Here is a 26,528-nt window from a genome sequence, read left to right as displayed (position 1 = left end):
ACTACCCAAGGTGTTGTGCAATTTCTCCTGAGTACAGTACTACCCCATATGTAGGGGAAAACTACTGTTTGGGAACACAGGAGGACTCGGAACGGAAGAAGGGCTATTTGGCTTTTCGAGCGCAGATTTGGCCAGAATAAACTGTGGACGCCATGTCACGTTTAAAAAGCTCCCAAAGGGCCAAAACAGCAAAAAAAAAAAAAAACACAAGTGACTCTTTTTTGGAAACTACAACCCTCAAGAAATTTATCTAGGGGTGTGGTGAGAATCTTGAACCCACAGGTGCTTTATGGAATTTTAAAATACTGGCCCGTAAAAATTAAAACTTATGTTTTTTCCCCCCAAACGTTCCTTTCGCCCCAAATTTTTCATTTTCACAAGGGTATCAGGAGAATATGGACTATACAATTTATTGTGCAATTTCTTCTGAGTACGCTGATGCCCCATATGTGGGGGAGAACTACTGTTTGGGAACACAGGAAGGCATAACCTGTAAATTATTACGCTATTTCAACCAAAGTATAGCAGTACCCTATATGTGTTCATACACTTCTGTTTGGGCATATGGCAGGGCTGAGAAGAGACAGAGTGTCATTTGGCTTTTAGGGAGCAGTTTCCTGGAGAAGTTTGTGGGCGCCATTTGCAGAGCCCCTGAGCTTCCAAAACAGCAGAAATAAGCTCAGGAGGTATGCGACCATCAATGTGCACTGTTAGGATGGATCCCAAAATATCTGTCCACGATATTGGGCCACTGTAAAGAAACCTATACAGCATTGCATACATCTCTTTGCAGCGTCCTCCTGTAAAAGAAAGTATTTACAAAAGTGCATGCCGGCCAGATGGAGGCTGAAAGTTTACACTCACAGCCTTGCGTCTGGTGAATTGTTGGCCATGGTGGCATTACAGTATATGTCTGGAAAAGTTTCCAGACATATATTGTAGGCTATCATGGACACAGTGCACCTAGCCTAAATGATGTACAGGCTATATACAGCAACCTCGTACATTGCTTGGTGGCCGCTGCCTGAATACTGCACTACATTCACTTCAATGGGAGATAAAGCTCAGTAGTCATCTTCTAAGCAATGTGTGGGGCTGCTGTGTTCTGCCCATACATCGCTTAGGTCCGGCCACTGCAGTTTTCAGCTGATAGGTGGGTGTGCTGGTATCGAACCCACCGATCTCACCCACTCACCCATTTCATACTGAAGAACTGTCCAGTGGATAGATCAGTGTTTCCCAAACTCCAGTCCTCACGGCCCCCCACAGGTCATGTTTTCAGGATTTCTATAGTGCTGCACAGCTAAGAGAATTACTGATGCCTTGATGATCCTTTCACCACTTGGCCAGTGCTAAGAAAATCCTGAAAACATGAGCTGATGGGGTCCGTGAGGACTGGAGTTTGGGAAACACTGGGATAGATCGATGATTAGACCTGGGAATCCCGTTAAGTGCGTTCTCCCATTTGCAGCAGTCCATGCATGTTGACATTGTGTGGTTTGGGCACGGCGCAGGGCTCAAAAGAGGGAGCCATGTTGTTTTTCCAACACCTCTGAGCTACTAGGAAAATCAACAGCTGCTATTTTTCCATTGACAGATGACAGATCTAAGTAGGTGTTACACGCACGCCGCTAGGTTCAGATAGGCGAGACAGGTTACATGAATTCTTTGGAATCCTGGGGGAACCGTTACTCAGAGCGACCATAGACCATGTGCTGCAGCTTCTCTCAGGCACACAGGGATACTGACCCTCAGGCACAGACACGTAGGTTGTTTCACTTGCTGACCAGACACACTTGACAAGAGTCCTCATAAATGGTAGAACAGTAGCATTTAATAAGAAGCCGCACAGCTAGTGCAAGTTAAGTCTTATGAGCAACAGGCTCCAGTGACAAACAATACAGTTTCCTTAGCAGCACAGCAGTTCACAGTCTTCCCAGTAGTACAGGACAGAAGAGTTCTAATGCAAAGGCACATTAATGAACACAGCATTCTTTACAGCACAGTGAGATGGAGGAGGGGGGAGGGTTTGCTGAGGGAGATGATCCCCGTGACACCATTTCTTCCAGTCCTTATCTTTATGCCTGACAATACTCTGCACTGCTAGTTCAGGAACTCTACCTGACCTGTGCTTAGCTTCACTCCTGACTTGAATCCTTTTCACTTGCAGGGGCGCTTCTGTGAGATAAAGAACACACACACCACCTTTCTCTTCGCTTCAGCCAGACATTAAACAACTTCCTCACAATCCCCCTGGGGCTCTGCTAAAACACTCCCCTTCTCCTGTAACTGTGTTAACCCCTCTAGTTGCTGGATGCTTTTAAAGCACCAGCACTACTTCGGCATGTCATATAGGGGCTTGTTTTATTGCAGTATGAGATGAAGTTTTAGTTGGTGCCATTTGTTAGTACATAATTTTTTTATTTTTCGTTTTATTTTATTAATTATTCCAATTTTTGTGAAACAGAATGAACAAATAAAAAACAATCCAGGAATCGTTTCTATATTTTTAAGCTATTTTATGCTATTCACCATGCAGTAAACGAGGTAAGACGACTTTATTAGTCGTGTCGAATAATTAGACCAACGACAGGGTTATAACGTTTTTTTTTCATAAATTGCACAGTAAAATGCTGATTTACAAAAAAGAGTATTTGTTATTGCATAGCCATATTCTGATCGCTATAACATTTTAACGCTGAATGAGCTGTGTGAGGGCTTGTTTTCTGTGGGATGAGTTGAAGTTTTTATTTGTATCATTTTAGACAACACAACATTTTTTGTTCTCTTTTTTTCAATTTTTGAGTGGCAGAATGACCAGAAACAAACAATTCATAAATATTTTTTTTATCTATAACGGCTGATAAACTATTATTAAATTTTTTTAAAAAATACTTTGCTTGGTTCCTAACACTATACAGCAGGAACATCTCAGTTTTAAATAGTTTGGAGAAAATCTCCACAGAAAAAAAAAATACTTTGTTTGGTTACTAACATACAGCAAGCCATATTTTATCTTGTCAGTTAGTGACACTCAAATTCAGGTGTGTGCAGAGCTGTTGCAGAGGAAAAAATCTAATTTTATTTTGCTAATAGCGTGCTCCTACTACAGTATCTGAGCAACATGAGTGGGAAAAAGAGAGGTAGGTGGTAATATTATGAAAGCACTAGTGAACCAACACCGTCATGTCCTATCCAAAGACAACAGACAACTTCTGTTACTGGACGGGCTACTCCACTCCCTTTCTTTGGCAGCCGTACAGCGATACGCCTTGTTGATAAGGGCCAGAAAGAGCAGGAGCTCCAGTGGATGGCAAGTGCTGCTGCAAGTGGCTTCTCCTCTTCTTCCTCCACCTCAACATCACACAGAGTACAGTCCACAGAGGTATCACCCCAATTACCCTTGCTTTCCCCTGTGTCACAACTTTCCAAGTGCCCAACTGACTGTATTGAACCACAGATGGGCGAATCTGTAGAACTGTTCACCCATTCTATACCATGGGCATCAGAAGTGTACTCCAAACATTCACAGACTCAAGAAGAAGAGGAAAGCATCTGCACTGATGCCCAAAATTTATTTATGTTGGATTTGGGGCAGGAAGGAGTGAGAGCCCGTCCGCTGTAACGGAAGCAGACATGTCTGCTGTGTTTGTTTCACAGAACACACCACACGTTTCTCAATCCACCGTAACATCTTCGCCTGCACTTCACACCTCATTCACAGTCCAGCAGTTTGTCCGTTTCACCGTGCTCCACCCTCTCTCAGCACCACAGCCAGCCCTCGGTCCCACAATTGTGGTCATGTAAAAGATTGTTTCATCCTACACATGACAAAGCTAAGAGGTTGAACTCCACCATCTCAAATCTGTTGGCCATGGAAATGCTGCCTTTCTGCCTGGTAGATACAGATGGTTTCTGAAAGCTGATGGCAGTACAGTCCCCCAATACCAGTTGCCCAGTCGCCATTCCTTCTCTAAGAAAGCTGTGCCTGCGCTACACCAACATGTCACAGACAACATCACCCGTTCCTTGACTAAATCTATAATAATAATAATAATAATCTTTATTTTTTATATAGCGCTAACATATTCAGCAGCGCTTTACATACATTATCGTCGCTGTCCCCATCGGGGCTCACAATCTAGATTCCCTTTCAGTATGTCTTTTTGGAGTGTGGGAGGAAACCGGAGAACCCGGAGGAAACCCACGCAAACACGGGGAGAACATACAAACTCCTTGCAGATGTTGTCTTTGGTGGTATTTGAACCCAGGACCCCAGCGCTGCAAGGCTGCAGTGCTAACTACTGCACCACCGTATATCTGCCAGGGCGCATTTCACGACAGACACCTGAACGTAGTAGGCATGGCCAATGGTGTTACATCTCGCTGACTGGGCACTGGATGACTCTGGTGGCTGTGGGGACAGGCGGGGTAGGGGCTGCTCCACAAATCTTGGAATCCCTAAGGCTTGCAGAAGAAATATCTGTATTTCACACTTCCTCCACTGCTTCTGCGTCCTCCACCTCCTCTAGGACCTCCACATGCGCAATCAACCTCTGCGTTAACAAGACACGCATTCCAACAGTGTAGAGCGAATCCACACCACCTCCGTACTGAGCAGCCAGGGCTTACCGCAATCAGGCAGTCTTCAAATTAATATGGGTTGGAGATCGCAGTCATACAGCTGAAGAGTTGTGGACAGCTTTCCAGGCTCAGTTTCAGCAATGGCTGTCTCCACTGAACCTGGAGCCAGAGAACGCCGTGTGCGATAACAGTGCAAACCTGTTGGTTCACGTCCTCAACCTGGTGGCACAGCGATTTCTCTGCCACTATCCCGGCCTGGATGAGCTGCTTCAGAAAGTACAGAAGCTGTGTGCTCACTTCCGTGGTTTGCATCCCTCATGTCATCGATTTGCATCGATACAGAGGTCTTTGTCCATGCCAGTTAATAGGTTGATATGCGATGTACTGTCATGGCGGTAGAACACTCTGCACATATTGCTGTGACTGTGGCAGCAGCAACGAGCCCTGACGCAGTATGTCATGTCGTATAGCCTAAACCAACGCAGTACGGACATAGGGCTTATCACGTTTAGGGAGTGGGAACAGATTAAGGACCTTTGCACCCTTCTGTACAGTTTTGAAATGGCTACTAAACTAGTTAGCACTGACAATGCCGTAATCAGCATCACTATTCCGGTCATCTACATGCTGGAGAAGATTTTCAATAGCGTGCGGCAGGAGGTGGTTGTCCCAGAAGACGATGAGCATATGGAAGGGATAATAATGTCTCAAAAGTTCTAGACTGTCGTCACACAGGCAGGTGCCAAGTGATGGTGGCTTCCTGCGATCGAGGGGGCTTGGTGATACCAGACTTACTGTTAGTGAAGGTGCAAGAGTCGAGGAACAAATGGAGAAGGAAGAGGTGATGGGCGAGCAACAGTCAGAAGATGAAAAGGATAATCATCCCCTCTCTGTTGAAAGTGGTTGGCAGGAGGGGACGGAGGAAACATGCATCAGTGTAATGCAGTGTCACATGCAGAAGTAGTGCTGTTGCAGAGTGTGACATACAGAATTAGTGCTGTTGCTTTAAAAGCATTCAACAACTATTAGAAGTAACACAAGCACATGAGACAGAAAGTGTTGTGCTCCAGAAGCATCCAGAAACTAGACGGGTTAACACAGTCACAGGAGAAGCGGAGTGTATTAGCAGAGCCCGAGGGGGATTTTGGGGAAGTTGCTTAATGTCTGGCTGGAGCCGAAGAGAAAGGTGGTGTGTGTGTTCTGTATCTCACAGAAGAGCCCCTGCAAGTGAAAAGGATTCAAGTCAGGAGTGAAGCTAAGCACAGGTCAAGTAGAGTTCCTAAACCAGCAGTGCAGGGTATTGTCAGGCAGAAAGATAAGGACTGGAAGAAATGGTGTAACAGGAATCATCTCCCTCAGAAAACCCTCCTTCCCCCTCCATCTCACTGTGCTGTAAAGAATACTGTGTTCATTAATGTGATTTTACATTAGAAATGTTCTGTCCTTTACTACTGGGAAGACTGTGAACTGCTGTGCTGCTAAGGAAACTGTACTGTTTGTCACTGGAGCCTGTTGCTCATAAGACTTAACTTGCACTGGCTGTACGGCTTCTTATTAAATGCTACTGTTCTACCGTTTATGAGGACTCTTGTCAAGTGTGTCTGGTCAGCAAGTAAACAACCTACGTGTCTGTGCCTAAGGGTCAATACCCCTGTGTGCCTGAGAGAAGCTGCAGCACATGGTCTATGGTCGCCCTGAGTAACGGTTCCCCCAGGATTCCATAGAATTCATGTAACCTGTCTCGCCCCTATCTGAATCTAGCGGCGTACGTGTAACCTTGATGGCCCGTACGGAGAATCCTGAGCGGGAATTAGCGTGTAGAGGAGAAGAGGAAAAGTGTCTGGAACAACACAGCAGCACAGCACCTCAACTCAACTCTGCTACACCTGTTAAAGGGGATCAGCCCTAAAGAAAACTCACTAGCAGCAATAAATGTGGAAATACAACTTTAGTCTTCGGCTCATTACGAACGCAGTTATACCACATTCGTATAAGATTTTTTGTTTTGCTTCTTTTGCACACTAAAATAATTTTTTTTTACAAACAATAATGTGTCTTTCCATCATCATATTCTGATATTTGTAACTTTTTTATGAAGTTTTTATTGAAACCATTTTTTATGTGATTTTTGTTTAACACTTTTCATTCTGTTTTGTGTGTCAGTATGACGAAAAAGTGCCATTTTTGCCATGTTTCTTATTTTATTTTTTTTACCATATGACAGTTTTATAGATTGGCTCGTTCTGGATGTAGCGATACCAAATGTGTACTTTTTTCCTTTACTATTGTTTTACAGAAAAACTGCGTTTTTACTTGCAAAACATTTTTTCCATTTTTTTTTCGTACTTTCCCTTTTGATTTTTTACATTTTTACAAACTTTGACTTTTTCTACTTAGTCATGCTATTATTTCTGGTGTAATAGTGCTTTTGAACTACAGGGTATTAGATCTGTGAATCACACACAGGCAGGAACTTACAGGCCAACGTAGCTGGGTGATCCCGCAGCCATTATTCGGCCATTGGCACAACAGCAATATATTAAGAGGATAAAAACTTTGATGGGAGTGCTTCTTCACATTGACACGTTAGCTTCAGTCTAATTATAGATTACATAGCACAGTGCAGTGGACCATCTAATAACATTACATTGCTGATCATTTTATTACTGATATGGTGTATTAAAGGAAGCTGGACACCTCCAAAAATCCTGTTCACCAGCAGACATAGAAATCACACTACATGAAACGTTACTTTAAACTATAGTTTCCCATTATTCCCAAATTGCCAAGAAAGTAATTATCAAAAAATATTATTGTTTGCAGGATATGTTCGTTTAAGCCAAAGGGGAACAAAAAAATATTGTGGGGAGGGGTAGGACTAGGGTCCGGCGATGTGATAAAGGGAAAATAGCTCTATTACCATCTAGTTTGCTCTCCCTTGCCACGGAGGTTGGCACCCTAATAACTTGCAAATGGCGACCATGTGGGCTATCCCTGGTATGTCCTATTCCACCTTACAAGTGAGGGCCAATATTAGCCAGCCGTTATGTAAATTTACAGCGCTAATAATCAATATCCTGTATCCAAAAGCATGAACACTACTATGCCAGTAATTTTGCCAAATACACACAGTATGCTTTCTCATAGGTCAACTATGAATCCTTTTAAAGGCTCAAGTTAGTTAAACAACAACTGTCCCAATACAAAAGGATATCAACATAACGTGTACCCATAAACTGCAGTATCTCCCCTGGATATCATAGTATTTAGTTTGCCATAAACATGAAAAAAATCATGTCAAAGTTAATATAGACAATGCATATGCTATACTCAATGCGTTTCCCCTAAATAGTTTCATCAGGGGCACATACTAAAAAAATATACTTAGCTTCAGTTGTACTTGGACCAATGTTATTCAATGAGGCAGTGCAGATCTGCAGATTTTTTCTCAGCTGTATTCGGCATGAGAGATAGGATCCGAGAAATTGGATTGGTGTGAGAAAAAAAATCGGATGCCATACGGACTATCAGAGTGGCATCTGATTTTTACGGCTACATTGCAATTCTGTAACAAGGAAACTGTAAATGGTCCTGTAAAAGATTAATAGCTACTGAGTAAAAAATGGGATTGCACACAGACAGCCCACGGATGACAGATGAGAAAAAAATCCCACTTTTCGGTATGAAAATCGGACCAATTTTTTTATACGCTCGTGTGACCCTGGCCTTACAGTCACCGCTCACTACACAGTGAGCGCTGTAATCACTGCTCAGCACACTGACAGCCCGCTCTGCAGCATGTGTACAGAGCAGGCTGTCAATCAATGTGTAGGGAGTGATTACAATATTCATTTTCTACCTGCGCTCCCAGTAAATCAGCCTAACATGATTTAAATACTATTTTCCTGCAGATTGCCACTATATATATATATACACCATTTTTGGAAGTGACAGGTTCCCTTTAAAGGGTTATTCCCAATATCATAAATTTATGTGATAATAATCTACATTCATTTTTAGAAAAGTGGGCGAATATAATTAATTTACAATTCTTCACCATTTAACAGTATCCATTTCCAATAATGATCCCCCCAAGCTGCTGCCATCAGAACCTCCTCCAGTAGTTCCATTGGCTTAAATCGAGAATGCAGTTTCCGTTACTCATTTGTATAGACGGCCACTAAGCATGTACAATGCTGCCAACCTGTGTCTTCTGTCTGGGCGCTCCCTCATTCAGGCGTGCGCCTGGAATCAGATGCTCCTCCTGTTCAGGGAACTGCGGATGCCTGGTCCTCTCCAGGGATTTCTGAGTGGGCTATAACCTCAGTTCAAGGAATGTGAAGCGAGAAAGTGGCACCTGAGCGAGGAATGTGTGGTTCTGTACTGTGTTTTCTGAGCCAGATTCAAGCTCAATCTGTTTTGCTGGCGGCACAGAACATAGCTCCGCTGCGCTCATTATCAGCTTAGAATGCAGCACACGTGTGCTTGAAGGGCTGATTACATTTGAAAATATCAGTATATACACTATAAAAATATGTGTCTATTATATATGCCCTCCTCAACATTAAAATTGCAACGGCAAGAAGAAAAAGTCAGGGGATTATGGAAATCACAGAATGGATAGGCATGTTAATGTTATGCAAATTATGAAAAATGGTAACAAAACTTTCAAAATATCATAATTTATTCAGTCTCAAATATGCAGAAATCCCTGCACTTACATACCTAGGCTGCTATCAGTGATGTTATTAATGGTTGTCTGAGCAATGGTCTGCCACGCTAATGCATTTGGGCAAATCATCAAGATCCGCTCCTGGCAGCTCCCTTTGTAATTGCTGATCAATGATGTTCCAGATGTGTTTGATGGGAGAAAGTCTTGAGACGTTGCAGCCCATTGTAGCACGTTTAGGTCACACAGGCAGCTCAAAGTAGCATGAGTAGTGTACGGCCTGGTGTTTGGTTTCACTCTGCAGCCACAATTACATCCTGTGTCTAGTTCACCATGAAAAATTGGGTCCTTTTTAAGAGAATTCTTCCCACTTTAGCAATGCCATAAATGCAGTCAATGAGTGTGGTTTGAGCACACATCAGGGTTCAAAAGGAAATGTGTAATTTGTTCTTTTCTGAGGGTACAAACATTTTCCAAAGTGTTTTTGAGCTACCAGTAAACATAGAAACCGCCTATATTTCCCTTGACTGATGATGGACCCTAGTGGGGGCTTGCTTTTTGTGGGATCACATGTAAGGCTAGGTTAACATTTATCCTGTGCTCTACCCTGAGCACTTTGGTTGGGGTTTCTATCTAAATCTCCAAAAAACGTGATACAGACAGAAACATTCACTATAAATGAGGTAGACATAGTAACTTTGGACTCCGCCTGGCCTCTGTTCCGGCATTGTCCATCTTTTTAGATGTGCGCAAAAGCATGGTCAACTGCATTTCTGTGCATGCCTAAAGAGATGGGACACTGCTGGCAAAGAGGACAGACAGCATCTAAAGTGACTCCATCTACCTCATTATAGTGAATGGTTCCTTCAGGGGTTTCATCTGAATCACGTTTTCAAATTTAGACAGATTCCCCCACCTAAGAGCTAACCCTAATGAAATCCATCAGAAAGATACTAGGAAAGATGGGTAGTAGTTCTTGTCAGAGCTGTCATAGCACTTATGTTTGTCCCACAAACTGTTGATTACGTCTTTGAATAATCTGACATAATTTTTTAAACCAGGAATTCCCCTTTATCATATCGCTAAATTTTGATCCTTCTTAATCTAAAACTCAGAACTATGTTAAAAAAAATTTCTCAATAGGTTCCAGGAAATCAGCCATTTTCCCACTCACAAACCTTAGATCGGACCACCGTACCCACTGCTGTGTCCTCAATAGGGGATTACATGAACTAAACATTTGCTTCAGCAGCTGCTGACAAACCCATGGACTGAAACTTGACAAAGAACATTATCCATTTGCATAATTCCCACCCAACATAACATTCATCTTTTCTATCTAAACACATATAAATCAACTCACCTGTTTTTATCCTAAAGCTGATATGAGGGGCAGGTTCCCATGATTCTGCCATTACCGGTACTGACTGCAGGGCAGAAATAAGACGTTTGAGTTCAGTAACATTAAAGATGCCATTTCCAGTAAGAACGTCTACAATGGCTGATGGAACATACAATGAAGAGTTAACCGATACAGAATATCCCACAGTCATATTCAATGACTGGCTTGCCACCTATAAGAACAACAGATATGAGATTCAGAATATAACTTGCCACATTAATAGAACATTAAGTTTGAAATAAAAATGCATATAATAAAATATTTTCACAACTTGCCACATTAATAGAACATTAAGCTTGAAATAAAAATGCATATAATAAAATATTTTCACATAAAACTGGCAAATATACAAAGTGGTGAAAATTTTTTTTTTTTTACATTACTTAAATTATTTTAATCATTTAATGGGATCAAGGCAGAGAAATAGATTAGAATAAGAAAAGGCCAAATACTTACCTGTGAAATCCCCCTGACATTCCTGCACTGCCATTCTGGTCCTCTCCGCTAACATTAATGACAAGCTATCTACCACATGTGAACACTGCAGTCAATCACTAAGAACAGTGATTGCTGCAGTGGTCACATTTGGTAAACCGCAATGATACAGTGCCTTGAAAAAGTATTCATAGTCCATGAGCTTTTCCACATTTTTTCATGTTATAACCAAAAACTTAAATGTATTTTAATTTGAATTTAAGTGTTATTCCAACACAGAGTGACAAGGAAGTGAAGTGTAAAGGAAATGATATACGTTTTATTAATTATTTTAAAAATATAAATCTGAATATTGTGAAGTGCATTTGTATTCAGCCCCCTGCAGACTGATGCCCCTAAGTAAAATCCTGAGTGACCAATTGCCTCCAGACGTCACAAATTGAGTTCACCCATGTGTAATTTATTCTCAGTATTACACTATTATTACTATACAGTATTAGTACTACAGCTGTTCTGTGAAGCCTCAGAGGTTTGTTTGTGAATTTTAGGGATCAAACAGCATCATTAAAACCAAGGAACACATGAGACAGGTTAGGGATAAAGTTGTGGAGTAAAGTAAAGCAGAGTTGGGTTATAAAAAAAAATAGCCCAAGGTCTGAACATCCCACAGAGCACTGTTCAATCCATCATCCAAAAATGGAAGGTGAATGCCATAACTGTAAACCTACCAAGAAATGGCCATGCAACTAAACGGACATCCTAAGCAAGGAGAGCACTAATTAGAGAAAATAGGCGAAGAGGGAAGTATACAGCACAACCATCTAGTAAACTAAAATCAGAAATATTTATTGGATTTATACTATGATTAAGTGCATTATATTGCCAGAAAAGCACCAGTTTTAATCTGTTCTCGTATGGATCTAATGAGTTTTAGAAGTGTCCAATAAAAATTTCGGATTGTAATTTACCAGATAGTTGTGCCATATACCTCCCTCTTCACTTATGTGCTTTGCTGTGCTTCACCAGCGGAACTCGGCATCGACCGACAGGTTTCTCAGCTTTTGAATATCAAGCAAGCGTGGTGAGCTTTCAATCCCTGTCTTATCCACTAATTAGAGAAGTAGTGAAGAGGCCCATGGTCACTCTGGAGGAGCTGCAGAGATTCACAGCCCAGGTGGTAGAATCTGTTCACATAACAATAATTAGTGGTATACTCCACAAATGTGGTATTATGGAAGAGTGACAAGAAGAAAGACATTTTTTAAAGCAAGCCATAAGAAGTCCCATTTGCAATTTGCAAAAAGCCATGTAGGGGACACAACTAGCATGTGGAAATAGGTGCTCTGGTCACGAGACCAAAGTAGAACTTTTTGGACTAAATGCAAAACGATATGTGTGGCGGAAAACTAACACTACACAACACCCTGAAAACACCATTCCCACCGTCAAACATGTTGGTGGCAGCATCATGCTGTGGGGATGCTTTTCTTCAGCACGGACAGGGAAGCTTGTCTGAGTTGCTGGGCAGGTGGATGGTGCTAAATACAGTGCAAATCTGGGGTAAAAACAAACTAGTAGATGATGCAAAAGACTTGAGACTGGGGCACAGGCTCACCTTCTAGCAGGACATCGACCAAAAACATACTGCCAGAGCTACAATGAAATGGTTTAGATCAGTGATTTTCAACCTTTTTTGAGCCGCGCCACACTTTTTATACTTAGAAAATCCTGGGGCACACCACCAACCAAAATAGCACAAAATGACACTAAAACAGTCATATTATACATATAGTTAATAATATAGATTCTAAATTTATTTTACTCACTCAGTGTGAAACCTGGGCCTGTTTCGATAAACACAAAAGGGATATCCTGGCAGGAATGGTGGAAAGACACACACGAAGCTCTTCCTCAACAGTTCTCAGTTTCTCCCTGTTTTTAGTTTTTATCGCAGTCAAGCTTGAGAAGCCCAGCTCACATAGATATGTGGTTGAAAATGGGAGCAATGTCAAAATAGCTTTGTTGGCCAGAATGGGGAACTCCTTGGCAACAGATAACCAAAAACTGTCCAAAGGAAGATCAGCAAAATTTAGCTTTAAACCGCGATCTTGCTTCAGTTCAACGAGTTCCTCTTGCTCCTTTAAAGTCATGTCCTTTCCAGCAACGGATAATGAGCTGTATGGGTCCCTAACCAAGTCAAGGCATTCTGTGAAGGCTGAAGAGAAATAGAACTATAACTTCTCCTCAAGAGTTTTCAAATGTCTGCCAATCGCTTCGCACATTGCAGTAGTATTGTCATCATGCAGTTTCTCGGTGAGTGGGAACATCTGAAGGTTGCCACCCTGCACATGTTGTTGCCAGAGCTGCACCTTTAAACGGAATCCATTCATTTTATCAGTGCTTGTAAGCAGGTTTTCATTTCGACCTTGCATCCGTGTGTTTAGTTCATTCAGATATTGAAATATATCAGCCAGGTATGCCAGCTTTGCACACCACTCATCACTTGCAAGCAGCTTTGAATAATCGGACCTCTCGTTTGTAAGAAATATTTTAAGTTCCTCTCGCAACTCATACACACGGGCCAGCACTTTGCCGCGTGACAGCCACCTGACCTCCGTGTGGAGCAATAAGATTTTATGTTCCGCTCCCATTTCTGTACACAAAGACGCAAATAAGCGACATCTCAAAGGTCGCGTCTTCACAAAGTTCACTATGCGCACAACATCATCCAACACAGGAGCTAGATCTGCTGGTAAGGTCTTTGCAACGAGGGCCTCACGATGCAAGAAACAGTGGGTAGCAAGAACATCTGGGTTTCTTTCTTTAACCCTACTTACAAAGCCTTTGATGCGTCCGACCATGGCTGCGGCTCCATCAGTGCAGACACCTGTGCAGTTTTCCCATGTAAGTCCACTTTTATCAAGATATTCCGATGTAACTTGGAATATTGCCTCTCCTGTTGATTTTTCTGTCAGTGCCTTGCAAAATAGGAAGTTTTCTCTAATGGCTTCACCATCCACAAAACGCACATTGGCCAACAACTGACAATGTCCACTGATATCCGTCGACTCTTCAAGTTGCAAGGCAAATTTTTTACTGATGCGCACCTTTTCCAAAACAACTGTTTCAATGTCCGCAGACAAGTCATCAATCCGTCTGGCAATTGTGTTATCAGAGAGAGGCACTTTAGCTATCTCTTTAGCTGCTTCAGGGCCAAGCATCTCATTTACAATAGCTTTACAAGCTGGTAGTATTAATGTTTCTGCCACAGTGTGGGACTTTTTTGATTTAGCTATGAGTTCAGCAACAAGGTAGCTAGCTTTGAGGGCTCTCTCATTTACCTTTGTGCTTTTTCTCAAAAAAGTTGCCCCTTTCTCATTGTTTGTACGTAAGCGTACAAAATACTCCATCGGTTTATTTTGAACGGAAGGGTGTTTCGTTTGGAGATGGCGTTTAAGTTTGCTTGGCACCATAGCGCTATTGGAAAGCTTCTCACCACACACCAAGCACAGTGGTGTTGGTGCTGTCGCATCCCCAGTGGAAGTAAATCCAAATGAAAGATAGCTTTCACTGTATTGCCTTGAGCTCACCGTCTTGTCTTTTTTCTTTTGTCGAACTCTCATACTAGGGCCTTCATTTGGGTTAGAATTGTGTCCAGGGTCCTGTTCGGCATTTGCCTTTTCCATTCTCAAATACTTCTCCATCACTGCTGAGATAGTGTGCGCAGCCACACACTAAAATAGAAGAGTATTACATTATCTGCCACACTTAAAGGACCTCTGCTAGGCATATTTCATTCCTGAGGGCTTAAAAAGCAGCTCTCGTGGTGACAAGAAGCTGATTTAAACCCCCCAAGAGTGAACTTCACGAGAGCTGTATGTGTGTGATAATAACTTATATTACTACGGTCTGCATTTCCTGCTTGAATTGACACTAGTGACGTAGCACTCAGCTTTCTCTATAAGTAGAATAGAGCCGGCTGCCAAGTGCTACGCCACTAGAGTCAATTCAAGCAGGACATGACTGCTGAAGAACGGTACTAATATCATTTATTATTCCATACATACAACTCTCACGGAGTTCACTCTTGGGGGTTTTAAATCAGCTTCTTACCACCACAAGAGCTACTTTTTTAGCCCTCAAGAGTGAAATATGCCTGGCAGAGGTCCTTTCAATAAATTATTTATTTTAAAAAAGTGAAATAAAAAAGGATAACCCCCTCATATATTCAATCCCATGTAACCTCATAAATACAGTCCCACGTATATGAGCACATGATTATCAGCATCATATACTGTGGTGATGTGCACTGTACAGCGCCACAGTATATGGTGCTGATTATTATGTGGCTCATATACTGCAATATAAAGGGGTACAATGAGAAGTACTATGGCCATGAGGCCAGAGTACAAGTGCCAGCTCATATACTCAGCATATGAGCTGGTACTTGTAGTACTCCAGCCTCATGACTATAGTAATTCTCATTTTACATTTCTCATTGTTATATGCAGTATACTGCTGGAGTACTAAAAGTACCAGCTCATATGCTGAGTATTCTGCCAACAGTTCATATACTCAGGCAAAAGCTCATATAGTCAGCATTATTGGCGGGCATTACCTTGGCGGTGGGCAAATGCGAGAGTCTCTCCGCTCTCAGGATGACGCGCCGGCCTCGGTGACGTCATTAAGTCGCGCGAGGTTCAAAGCTTGCGCATGTGTTATTGTACACGTCTCATACATTGTAAGAAGGTGTGACTGCGCATCGAGCGCATTGCCGGGAAACAAAACACAGGGGGCACCATAGTTTGGGGAACTTTCCCCGCGGCACACCCGACCATGTGTCGCGGCACACTGGTTGAAAATCACTGGTTTAGATCAAAGCATATTCATATGTGAATGGCCCAGTCAAAGTCCAGACCTTCAATTAGTATAAATATTAGGCTATATAGATCCAGTATAATTTAAATCAGTATTTATAAACAATGAGGGGTATCCAATAATATCATATCCAGACAAATGTCATCATTAGAAAAAGATAAAGAAGATATAGTTATTTTAGTTTATTTAATCGGTTCCCCACCGCCCAATGTAGATAAACGTTGGCGCTTCCTGGGCTCTCTGCAACGCCGATGTTTATCAACGATTGGCGGTCTGGCAGGGCTCAGGAACAGAAGTCGCCTTGCATATCCGCTCAAGTTGTTAAAATGTCATGGTGAGGAGCCTTTTAAAGCCGCAATGCTCCTCTGGAAAATATGCAAATTGTCTCTTCAGAGAGAAAGAGAACCAGAACTCTACTGCCACCTACAGGAAGTAGCAATCCTAAAAGGCAATAGTGACCCTTTACCGAGCCTTATCACATGACTTAGGATATAAGCCAGAGCCAGAAACTCAGACACTGTGTTTCGGGGTACTGCCCCTCGTCAGCGCGCGGGGTGAGTTCTGGTTTGGCTGAGTGAAAGGCGTCAGACCAGAAAATCACACTTTTTTTTTTTTGACTCCTCAAAAACAAAATATCAACAAACATAATCTTGTGACATATCAAATTAAAGCCTGTACCGTTCTAAACAAAACGGTGCCTCTCTCATCTCTTTATCTCATTTCTAACTCAAGATACGATAAAAAAATGTAACATCATACAAGCCCAAAATTCAGACTTTTTCAAAACTTTAGAAAGCTATAAAAGAATAACTAAGGAAGAAAAAAATACAAAACCTTCTTTTGTAATTCACTTAAAGGGATTTTCCCATGAACAAAAGTTCATTTTAAAAATTGTCTGTGTCTGCCCGTGTACAGAACATAACACATCTCCTGGGCAGGGGAGGAAGCAAAAGGCAATACAGATATTACTGCAGGTGATCACAGCTGATTCTTTTTGTGAGGTAAAATATTTCATTGCCTGTTTTTAAACAATGTTTTACCTCACAAAATGAATACTCTGTGATCCCGTGCTGTAATATCTGTATACTCTTTTGCGTCCTCCCCTGCCCAGGAGCTGTGGTATGATCAGACCATGTTCTGTACATGGTGAGGCACAGCCAATTTTTGAAATGAACTTTTTTTCATGGGAAAACCCCTTTAAGTAGCACTTCAAAAAAAAATAAAAAAATTAAAAAAAAATCCGAACACAGAAAAATTTCAGATTTGGATCACTTGACATGGAATGACCCAAAATAGTTTTTATTGTGTAAAAGCATCAAAACATGAAAAAACTATATAAATGTGGTATCGCTGTAATCATACTGCCCCAAGAATAAAGCTGCCTTATCAATTTTACCACATGCGGAACAACATAAAAAAAAAAATTCCTGAATTGTTGGTTTTTGTTCATTCTGCCTCCCAAAAACTGGAATAGAAAGCGATCAAAAATTGTCATGGCACCAATAAAAACGTCAACTTGTTCCACAAAAAACAAGCTCTCACATTACTCTTGACAGAGATATGGAAAAATTATAGCTCTCAAAATCTGGCGATAAAAAACTAGTTTTTGCAATAAAAGCGTCTTTCAGTGTGTGACTGCTGCCATACATAAAAACCCGCTATAAATCTGGTAACGCTGTAATCGCACCGACCTGAAGAATAAAGTCATCAATTCACTGATACCGCACGGCGCAAAAAAATAAATGAAACCAATTCTTCACCTGCTGCTTATTTGCTCATTCCACCTCCCAACGATCGCAGTAAGGCTCGGCTCATATTTATCCTGCGCTCTGCGCTTACTCCAGGGTTTCCGTGTAAATCTCTGAAATACGTGATTCAGACGGAAGCCCCGGCGGAAGATATAATAAGGCAGATTGAGGAACTGTGGATGCCATCTGATCTGTGATCCGACGCTGTCAGTCTTTTTAGGCGTGCATAAAAGTGCGGTCCGCCACAGTTTTGTGCACTTCAGAAAAGGACAACGCTGAACAGAAGCTAGACGGGGTCAAGAGTAACTCTGCTGCCTCGTTATAATGAATGGGTCCCTTGGGGGTTTCTGAATAACGTCACTCAGAGATTTAGATGGAAACCCAAATGTAAGTGCTCAGCGTAGAGAGCAGGAGAAATGTGATCCCAAATGTTATGTAAAATGTTCCTAACAAAAGCTTCAACTCAATTAACAAAAAAAGCAAGTCCCCACTCAGGTCTGTCATCTGTGAATGGAAATATAGGGGCTTCCACTTTACTGGTGGCACAAAGGCTCTGGCTACTTACCCCCCAAAAGAAATCGAACGAATTCTGCGCTCCCAAATCCAAATGCCCCCCTCCCTTCTGAGCCCCAGTGTGTCTAAACCACATTTAGCGCCCACATGTTTGACATTTCTGTAGCACCTAATTTACTAGTGCATGTTTCCAAAAGCACAAGCTGGGTACAATGTACAGGCACTACAACGTTCTGGTCATTACAATGTACTGGTCACTACAACGTACTGGTCACTACAACGGCAGTTTGCAATTTTAACTCAGCAACATCCGCTGCTGCTTGTTTCTGGAAAACACCCATGGAGTCAAAATAGTCATTAGACCTGTAGATAAATTCCCAAAGGGGTATCATTTTCAAAATGGGTAATTTGAGGGGGGATTTTACTTTTCTAGCACTTAAGGGCTCTGTATATGGAGACTGCAAACTATTCTACAATAATTTGTACACCAAGAGTCAAATAGCTCTCCTTCCTTCCTGAGCCTCGCCGTGTGGCTAAGCAGGACTGTACAGCCACATATGAGATATCGCCATGTTCAGCAGAAATTATGTGACACATTTTGGCACCATTTTTACCCATTGAACCGCGTGAAAATGTAAAATCTGGGACTAAAACAATTTTTTCGTGGTAAAAATGTAATTATTTTCTTCACTGCCCAATGGTATAACTTATTGTGAGTCACATGTGGTGTCAATATGATCATTGTACCCCTAGATGAATTTATTAGGAGGTGTAGTTTGTAAAATGAGGTTTCTTATGGGGGGGTTCTGGTGTTCCGGAACCTCAGGGCCTCTGCCAATATGACATGGCACCCGCAAACCATAACAGCAAAATCTGCACAGTAATATGGTGCTCCTTCCCTTCTGAGGTTTACACTTATGAGGTATTGATGTACTCAGGAGAAATTGTATAACAATTTGTACTGTTTGTTTTCTCCTATTACCCATTTTGAAAATTCCAAACTTGGGGTCAAAGCAACATTATAAAGGAAAAAATAGTAATATTTCATTTAGTCAGCCCAATATTATACAAGTTTGTGAATCGCTTGAGGGATAAAAAATACTCACTACTCCCCTAGAGGAATTTCTTGAGAGGTGTAGTTTACAAAATGGGGTCACTTGGTGGTTTCTGCTGTTTTGGCATGTCAGGGGCTCTTCAAATGTGACATGGTGTCCGCAACCTATTCCAGCCAAAATAGCGCTCACTACCTTCCCAGCTCCGCTGTGCACCCAAGCAGTAGCTTTCCACCACACATGGGGTATGGGCATACTCAGAAGAAATTGCACAACAAATTTTGGGGTCCATTTTTTTTCGATATCCTTGTGAAAACAAAAATTTTGGGGCTAAAATAACATTTTTGAGGGAAAAATATATTTTTTAATTTTCACATCTCAGCATTAAAAAATTCTGTGCCCTTGAGGGTTTAAGGTGCTCACCACACATCTAGATAAATTCCTTGAGGGGTCTAATAAGGTTACGTGTGGGAGGTTTCCATTGTTTAGGCACGGCAGGGGCTCTCTAAACTTGACATGGTGTCTGCTATCGATTCCAGCCAATTTTGCATTCCAAAAGTCAAATTGTGCTTCTTACGTTCTGAGCCCTGCCAGGCACCCAAGCAGTAATTTTCCACCACATATGGTATCGGTGTCCTCAGGAGAAATCGCATAGCAAATTGTATGGTGCATTTTATCCTGTCACCCTTGTGAAAATGTAAAATTGGGGCTAAAGTAACATTTTTCTGGGAAAAGAAAAAACTTTCATTTTTTTTCTTCCACGTTCCATTAATTCCTGTGAAGCACCTGAAGGGTTAATAAACTTATTAAATGTGGCTTTGAGCACCTTGAGGGGTGCAGTTTTTAGAATGGTGTCACTTTTTTCTGTCATATAGGTCCCTCAAAGTCACTTCAAATGTAATGTGGTCCCCAAAAAAAATGGATTTGTAAATTTTGTTGGAAAAATGAGAAATTGCTGATGAACTTTTCACCCTTTTAACTTCCTAACAAAATAAAATGATGTTTAAAAAATTGTGCTGATGTAAAGTAGACATCTGGGAAACGTTATTTATTAATGTTATTTATCTGGTTTAAGGGCATAAAAAATTAAAAATGAAAGTTTGAAAATTGCTAAATTCCAATATTTTCTGAAATAAACGCAAGCGATATTAAACAAATTTTATCACTATCAAGTAGTACAATATGTCACGAAAAAAAACAATCTCCAAATCACTGGGATCCGTTGAAGCTTTCCAGAGTTATTACCTCATAAAGTGACACTGGTCAGAATTGAAAAAATTGGCCTGGTCATGAAGTTGAGAACAGGCTCTGGCGACAAAAGGTTAACTCTTTATTATAGCACACAAAAAACAGAAAAAATATCAGATAGGCAGTGTGGATGTACAGTAAATCAAAGGCACAGATATTCAGTGTACAGTAGTGAAGTGGCAAGTATGGCGAAATGTACAAAGCATATAGATATAGCCACATAAATACAAAGCTACATTCAGATCAACATGAAAGTATGAAGATAATCACATAGATACAAGACTACATACAGATCAACATGAGAGTGTGAAGATAATCACATATTGTTTATAGCATACACCTATGCCACCGGGAAATGATGTATATAGTGTTGCGTCAGTAGTCAGGCTAAACCCAGTTATAACAATTCCCCTTAGTCACAATAGGTAGCCAATGTAAATAACAGAAGATTAACCACAGTCAGGTCAGTAAAAACCATGTGCCATAGTGCCAAACCACACTGCCCAGCACCCCACATGCGTTTTGCGTACAGCTTCGTCAGGGGTAAAGTCCAGACCTTCAGGTGGCATGTAAAATTTGGGCACCCCAGGTCAAAATTACTGTTATAGTGAACAGTTAAGCAAGTTGAAGATGAAATGATCTCTAAAAGGGCTAAAATTAAAGATGATACATTTCCTTTGTATGTTAGGCAAAAATATATATACAGTATATTGAAATTTTTTACATTTTAAAAATTACAAACAGGAAAATTTGGTCCATGAAAAAGTTTGGGCACCCTTGGGGATTTGTGTGCTCAGATAACTTTGACCAAGATTTCAGACCCTAATAAGCCAATTAGGGTTTTAGCTTGTTCACTATCATCGTTAGGAGAGGCCAGGTGATGCAAATTTCCTAGCTTTATAAAAACACAGTCTTCTCTAACCTTGTGCCAAAAAACAGCAGCCATGGCTTCTTCTAAGCAGCTGCCTAGCACTCTGAAAATGAAAATGGTGGAGGTCCACACAGCAGGAGAAGGCTATAAGAAGATAGCAAAGCTTTTCAAGTTGCCCTTTCCTCATGTTAAAATGTAATTAAGAAATGGCAGTTAACAGGAACAGAGGAGGTCAAGATAAGGTCTAGAAGACCAAGCAAAATATTAGTGAGAGCTGCTGGTAGGATTGCTAGAGAGGCAAATCAGAACTCCCATTTGATTGCAAAAGACCTTCAGAAAGATTTAGCAGACTCTGGAGTTCTGGTACTGTTCTACTTTTCAAAGACACCTGCACAAATATAGCCTTCATGGAAGAGTCAGCAGAAGAACACCTCTCCTGCGTCCTCACCATAAAATTCAAAAGAACATCTAAATAAGCCTGATGCATTTTGGAAACAAGTCCTGTAGACAGATGAGGTTAAAATATAACTCCTTGGCCACACTGATCTTAGGTATGTGTGGAGATAAAATGACACAGAATTTCAGGAAAAAAACATCTCACCATGGGGGTGGATCAATCATGCTTTAGGGTTGTGTTGCAGCCAATGGCATGGGGAACATTTCACAGGTAGAGGGAAGAATGGATTCGTTGAAATTTCAACAAATTCTTTATACAAACATAACACCATCTGTAAAAAAACTGAAGTTGAAAAGAGGATGGCTTCTAGAAATGGATAATGATCCTAGACACACATCAAAATCCACAATAGACTACCTCAAAGGCACAAGCTGAAGGTTTTACAATGGACCTCACAGTCCTCTGATCTGAACTTCATTGAAAAACTGTGGCTAGACCTCAAAATAGCAGTGCATGCAAGACGACCAAGGAATCTCACGGAACTGGAAGAATTTTCCATTGAAGAATGGATGAAAATCCCTCAAACAAGAATTTAAAGACTCTTGGCTGGCTACAAAAGTGTTTACAAGCTGTGATTCTTGCAAAATTGGGTGGTTCTATGTTCTAACCAGACAGGGTGCCCAAACTTTTGCATCGGCCCATTTTCCTTTTTGTAATTTTTAAAATATAAAAAAATTACAATATATATACAGTACAGACCAAAAGTTTGGACACACCTTTTCATTTAAAGATTTTTCTGTATTTTCTTGACTATGAAAATTGTACATTCACACTGAAGGCATCAAAACTATGAATTAACACATGTGGAATTATATACTTAACAAAAAAGTGTGAAACAACTGAAAATATATCTTATATTCTAGGTTCTTCAAAGTAGCCACCTTTTGCTTTGATGACTGCTTTGCACACTCTTGGCATTCTCTTGATGAGCTTCAAGAGGTAGTCACAGGAAATGGTCTTCCAACAATCTTGAAGGAGTTCCCAGAGATGCTTAGCACTTGTTGGCCTTTTTGCCTTCACTCTGCGGTCCAGCTCACCCCAAACCATCTTGATTGGGTTCAGGTCTGGTGACTGTGGAGGCCAGGTCATATGACGTAGCACCCCATCACTCTCCTTCTTGGTGAAATAGCCCTTACACAGCCTGGAGGTGTGTTTGGGGTCATTGTCCTGTTGAAAAATAAATGATGATCCAACTAAACGCAAACCGGATGGAACAGCATGCCGCTGCAAGATGCTGTGGTAGCCATGCTGGTTCAGTATGCCTTCAATTTTGAATAAATTCCCAACAGTGTCACCAGCAAAGCACCCCCACACCATCACACCTCCTCCGTCATGCTTCACGGTGGGAACCAGGCATGTAGAGTCCATCCGTTCACCTTTTCTGCGTCGCACAAAGACACGGTGGTTGGAATAAAAGATCTCAAATTTGGACTCATCAGACCAAAGCACAGATTTCCACTGGTCTAATGTCCATTCCTTGTGTTCTTTAGCCCAAACGAGTTTCTTCTGCTTGTTGCCTGTCCTTAGCAGTGGTTTCCTAGCAGCTATTTTACCATGAAGGCCTGCTGCACAAAGTCTCCTCTTAACAGTTGTTGAAGAGATGTGTGTGCCGCTAGAACTCTGTGTGGCATTGACCTGGTCTCTAATCTGAGCTGCAGTTAACCTGCGATTTCTGAGGCTGGTGACTCGGATAAACTTATCCTCAGAAGCAGAGGTGACTCTTGGTCTTCCTTTCCTGGGGCAGTCCTCATGTGAGACAGTTTTTTTGTAGCGCTTGATGGTTTTTGCAACTGCACTTGGGGACACTTTCAAAGTTTTCCCAATTTTTCAGACTGACTGACCTTCATTTCTAAAACTAATGATGGCCACTCGTTTTTCTTTACTTAGCTGCTTTTTTTCTTGCCATAATACAAATTCTAACAGTCTATTCAGTAGGACTATCAGCTGTGTATCCACCAGACTTCTGTACAACACAACTGATGGTCCCAACCCCATTTATAAGGCAAGAAATCCCACTTATTAAACCTGGCAGGGCACACCTGTGAAGTGAAAACCATTTCCGGTGACTACCTCTTGAAGCTCATCAAGAGAATGCCAAGAGTGTGCAAAGCAATCATCAAAGCAAAAGGTGGCTACTTTGAAGAACCTAGAATATAAGACATATTTTCAGTTGTTTCACACTTTTTTGTTAAGTATATAATTCCACATGTGTTAATTCATAGTTTTGATGCCTTCAGTGTGAATGTACAATTTTCATAGTCATGAAAATACAGAAAAATCTTTAAATGAGAAGGTGTGTCCAAACTTTTGGTCTGTACTGTATATTTTTGCCTACAATACAAAGGAAATCTGTCGTCTTCAGCCCTTTTAGAGATCATGTAATCTTCAACTTGCTTAATTGTTCACAATAACAGTAATTTTGACCAGGGGTGCCCAAACTTTTACATGCCACTGTAAATTCCATTGAGAATCTGTGGGAAGATTTGAATATTTCTGTTCACAAACGTCTCCAATCTCACTGAGATTGTGGGCGTAACAGGAAAAAATATGGAAAAGTCCATGGGGTATGAATACTTTTTCAAGGCACTGTTTATATAAACAAGGTAAACTATGAACATCGGTGAGGACAGGAGTGACATCGCTGGAATGTTAGAGGCATTTAACAGGTAAGTCATTTATTTTTTCAACATTTCCTCCCCCTTTTAGACAAATTAAGATTGGTCAGTGAAGTAATTTAAAGATAATTATTGTATTAGATTTTTTGTGCATTTTCGCATTTATTTGTACCTGAGAAGCAAAAATGGAAGACATATCTTCAGCCAACAGTATATACAAAAACACCTTCACTTCCATTACCATGTGCAGTCATCTACTAAAAAGACATACAAAATATCTCACCCCAGCGGTTTATGCCATTACTGTCAGATAATGGGATTACAGCTATATGTGAAAATTCACTTGAATGAGGCTGCAACACCAGATTCAGCCTATGAACAAGAGGGGCACTAGAATAAAACAAGGCTTTTTTTCTTTAACCCCACAAATTATTCCATCCCGTCAAAATTGAGAACATGTGGGATATTCTGTACTTACATTTTGTGAGCTGCTGTTCACAATTATTTTGATGGACTGGTTTAATGCACGATACAAAGTGAGATTGAGGAAGTCTTCAAATTTCTGTAGAATGCTCTCGTTCAGTGCGATCATCGGCATTAGGGTAAGAACTAACAAAGGGATACAATCACTAGATAATATGCTGCTTTACACATTACACAAACTTAAAAAGACTTTTCCAACAAAAAATGGCATACTGATATATCTTGGTGTATTTAGAGCCTCTTCCGTGCATAAAACATATTAAAAGCCAATTACAGTACTACCACCCATCAGTGGGCTACATGCAAACACCTGGTTACTAATCAAATGCCAATGTCTGTTCTCACTTGTGAGCTTTATTTAGTTGAAACTGTAAGTACATAATAGCAAATTGTGAATGTTAACAATTTGTTCATTTGTTAGTAGGGAACATATTATTAACCTACACAATAAATAGTAAAATATCATGCGACAAGTAGTCAAGCTCTATTCAAGGATTTATCTGATATTGAGAACCCAATGACACTTTAAGGAAACCCTTTTTTGTTAGGGAATTCCTTCATTCTAGACCTTTATCAATTAGCCAGGGCAGAGAACAGACACAAAGGCCCTGATTCATCAAAGTTTTTATGCTAGAAATATGGCATAAACCACTTTCAAAAGTCCCAAAATTTTTGCCATGAGAATGCGCAGAAATGTAGCCATTTTTGCCGTTTTTACGCCTGGTTTGGCCAGCTCTACCAAAATGGTTAGAACTAGGGCAGGATGGGACGTGGCGATGTCCACTTGTATAATTAATGTTGAGTTGCAGAGTACTTTACTCCTTGACCGGAGTAAGATGTGTGGCAAGTCGCACAGAGCCTCTTAATGAATTAGGCTAGTGTGAACATAGTTGGTCTTTGTGAATTGGAGTGTCTCGCTCTTTGGGGGACCAAAAACTTCATTAATTGTACAAACAGCCTATTTATTTCAATGATAACTATAGAGGTCTTCATTTCTCCTATCTTTCAATTTCAGGAAAACTGAGCAAACTAACCCAATTTGCCCACATATTTTCACTGTACACTGAGGTTACCAGCAGTGGAGTGCAATGCTTATCATTTGGGACCCTTCTAACAAAAAAAGTAATTTCCACAGCACACAACCCCTTCATGCAACCCTCCACAGAGCCTTATTAGCAGGGCAGTCTTTAGGACAACGAAATATCTATGGCTACCTTCAAGAGGATTTCCCCTTAAAATGTAAATTTTGACATCAATTTGTAAATCAGAAGTTATAGACGCAACCAAAGTTATTGTTATGTGTATTTTACTTTTAGAGATATTGGCATTTTCTGATTATTTGCTGCAACCATTCTGTGACAATAGTAAATATAGCCATATTTACTGGCACATTAGAATTATCTTCTAAGAAATGAAGGTGAATCTTCCAATTTGTCAGCATGCTCATTAAATAACAAATATCAGGCTGAGCATTAGGTGATGAAAAGCTAAGGTGTTTCAGGGGGAGACGTTTCACCCTCCTCCATCTTACAAGCTCGTGACTGGCTGTAAGGCAAGTGGCTGCAGCAGAAGC

At 41.0% G+C, this 26,528-nt stretch overlaps 1 protein-coding gene across 6 annotated transcripts in view; it reads right to left on the bottom strand.

Moving 5' to 3' along the window:
• Positions 1 to 26,528, bottom strand: part of KIAA1549L (KIAA1549 like) — a 308,312-nt gene that overhangs the window by 173,904 nt on the left and 107,880 nt on the right. For all 6 annotated transcript variants that reach the window (XM_073658126.1, XM_073658125.1, XM_073658123.1 and 3 more), the window contains 2 exons: positions 24,951 to 25,081; positions 10,617 to 10,827 (listed from right to left, as the gene is read on the bottom strand). In XM_073658126.1, coding sequence (XP_073514227.1) covers positions 10,617 to 10,827; positions 24,951 to 25,081 — 342 coding nt within the window. The remainder of the gene's footprint in view (positions 1 to 10,616; positions 10,828 to 24,950; positions 25,082 to 26,528) is intronic.

The sequence above is a fragment of the Phyllobates terribilis genome, unplaced genomic scaffold (genome assembly GCF_046119375.1).
Source record: "Phyllobates terribilis strain yellow unplaced genomic scaffold, ASM4611937v1 Scaffold_13__5_contigs__length_258822181, whole genome shotgun sequence".
NCBI classification, from domain to species: Eukaryota; Metazoa; Chordata; class Amphibia; order Anura; family Dendrobatidae; genus Phyllobates; species Phyllobates terribilis.
Note: the sequence above shows the minus strand (reverse complement) of the source record. Positions and strands in the feature narration are given on the sequence as shown.